This window comes from Pygoscelis adeliae, unplaced genomic scaffold (assembly GCF_000699105.1).
Source record: "Pygoscelis adeliae isolate BGI_AS28 unplaced genomic scaffold, ASM69910v1 Scaffold453, whole genome shotgun sequence".
In the NCBI taxonomy this organism is placed as follows: Eukaryota; Metazoa; Chordata; class Aves; order Sphenisciformes; family Spheniscidae; genus Pygoscelis; species Pygoscelis adeliae.
Genome location: NW_008824450.1, coordinates 1081541 through 1083553, shown reverse-complemented (window position 1 = coordinate 1083553; position 2013 = coordinate 1081541). Strand labels below are relative to the sequence as shown.

Here is a 2013-nt window from a genome sequence, read left to right as displayed (position 1 = left end):
CCCCCAGGCGTGAATTGGCTCCGCATCCCTCCCTGCAGCAGGCTGTGATCACTGTCCCCATCTCACAGATGGAGAAACTGAGCTGCGGAGGGTGGGGATGACTTCCCCAGAATAAATCAAGTGGCAGATTTGGGAACAGGACTGCCAGGTCCCAGGTGGCTCAAATCCCCCCTGCTCAGCACTCACAGCCTCCCAGGGATGCTGGGGGCAGCGGGGAACAGAAAGGCTTGAACAAAGCCAGAGCTTCTGGGGGAAAACGTTAGCCTAAACCACAAGAATGTCCTCATTTCTTTTTGACCTAAATACTACTAGAGAAGAGCTTGAACACACCCACTCCAGCACCTCCCGATCTGAGCAGAGGCAGCTGCAACTCCCAGGGGAACACAATGTGAGGGGGGTCCTGAACCTTTAATTGCACCTACAGGGAAAAGCTGACGGGAGAGGAGTCCTGGATATGCACCAGGGAAAGGGGTTGCAGGGGGGGGGTAGAAAACCCTCAGAAAAATCAAATTAACAGCACTTTAAAGGGAGCTGAAAGCCAGGCAGAGGACTGCAGGCTCGTCAGCCTGATGAGAAGAAACAAACCGTCAGCTTGAAAGGCGTGCTATCTTATCTGTAACTAGTGGGACTAGAAAAGAGAAAAGGCAGGGAAGAGATTGTGCCTTTTAATTAAAAGCAGATCCTTTTATCTGCCAGCTGTAGAAGACAAGACACCATCCCCTCCACCAGTTCCCTCCCCTCTCCCTGTCACCAGTGCCATCCGCAGGCATATGTAGGGATGGGGATTTGGGGGAGCAAAGGGTTTTCTTTCTTTCCCCTTTTTATTATCTTGTTTTCGATGCCTGCCTGCATGCACAGCACCTGGGCTGGTTGTGGCTGTGGCTGGCAGGGTCGGGGCCTTGGGAGCCAGCTCAGGGGGATAATGGGCAATTAGGTTTTATCAGCAGGATCATACAAGGAATTCTGTCCAATTTCAGAGCATCCGTCTGTCACGTAACGAGAGACGGACTGCCCACTCGCAAGCAACCCTCACTACTCTCCTCGCTCTCTTTTCTCCCGTTTGGAGAAATAGAGGGGAATTCCTTAACTGGAAAAATCCCCAAATCCCACCCAAAATGAGTTCACTTCTTCTGACAAAGCTGCTTTGCCTGTTCCCATACCCGCTCCGAAACGCAGCAGGGTAAGGGTGAGAGCATGCGGAGCCTTGGGACGGTACGAGACCCTGCAAGACTCCCACGTGAGCAGCACAAGGATCCCTCACCCTCTTTGCACTCCAAGGCCACCCGGGACTCCAGGTTGTCCATCTGCAGCTGGAGGCGTTTCAGGGTCCGGTCGGCATCTCGGGACTTGCGCTTGTAGGCGATGAGGACGATGATGATGATGAGGAGGAGCAGACCGCCCCCGCTGCCGATCCCGATGATGGCGGGCAGGGTAAGCAGGCTGTCTGAGTAGATCTGCAGCGTTCCTGGGGAGAACTCGAACCCTCCAGCCTTAATCTGTGGCATGGCAGGGAAAAAAAGGACCTGACATCAGGGGGCATGTGCCCAGGGCAGCCCTCCCCACCGTGCCCGCTGTGCTGGGAACTGGGGGATGACTCCCAGCTCAGGGGAGGAAGGATGCAGAAAAACGCAGGGGTGGCAGGAGCTGGTCCGGAGAAGCGCGGCATGCTTTAATGGGATGCAGGACACATGCTGCCAGCGTGCGCCAAGCAGGCAGAGAGTTTGATGTCTCATTCAGACAACATTACAGTAACAGATGGGATGTGAAGCGAGTTCCCCCACGGGTGGGGAGCCTGGGGGGGACCATGCTGGGTCCCTTTCAACCTGGCAGGGTCCTGGAGCGCGAGCACCACTGCGCTACAACCCCACAAACAAAGGAGCCTTCCTTACAGCGTGAGCTGGCACGGGGGGAAGGGGTGGGAACGCCCCCCCGCCTTGGCACTGGCTGTGCCTTGGCACCCAGCGGGGAAGGGAGGTTGTTGGCAGGGCCAGCCAGGGCCACCCAGGGCGCAGG

At 56.4% G+C, this 2013-nt stretch overlaps 1 protein-coding gene across 1 annotated transcript in view; it reads right to left on the bottom strand.

Moving 5' to 3' along the window:
* PLXNA1 (plexin A1) overlaps positions 1-2013 on the bottom strand; it is a 106015-nt gene that overhangs the window by 26938 nt on the left and 77064 nt on the right. The window contains exon 19 of the mRNA XM_009321039.1: positions 1262-1496. Coding sequence (XP_009319314.1) covers positions 1262-1496 — 235 coding nt within the window. The remainder of the gene's footprint in view (positions 1-1261; positions 1497-2013) is intronic.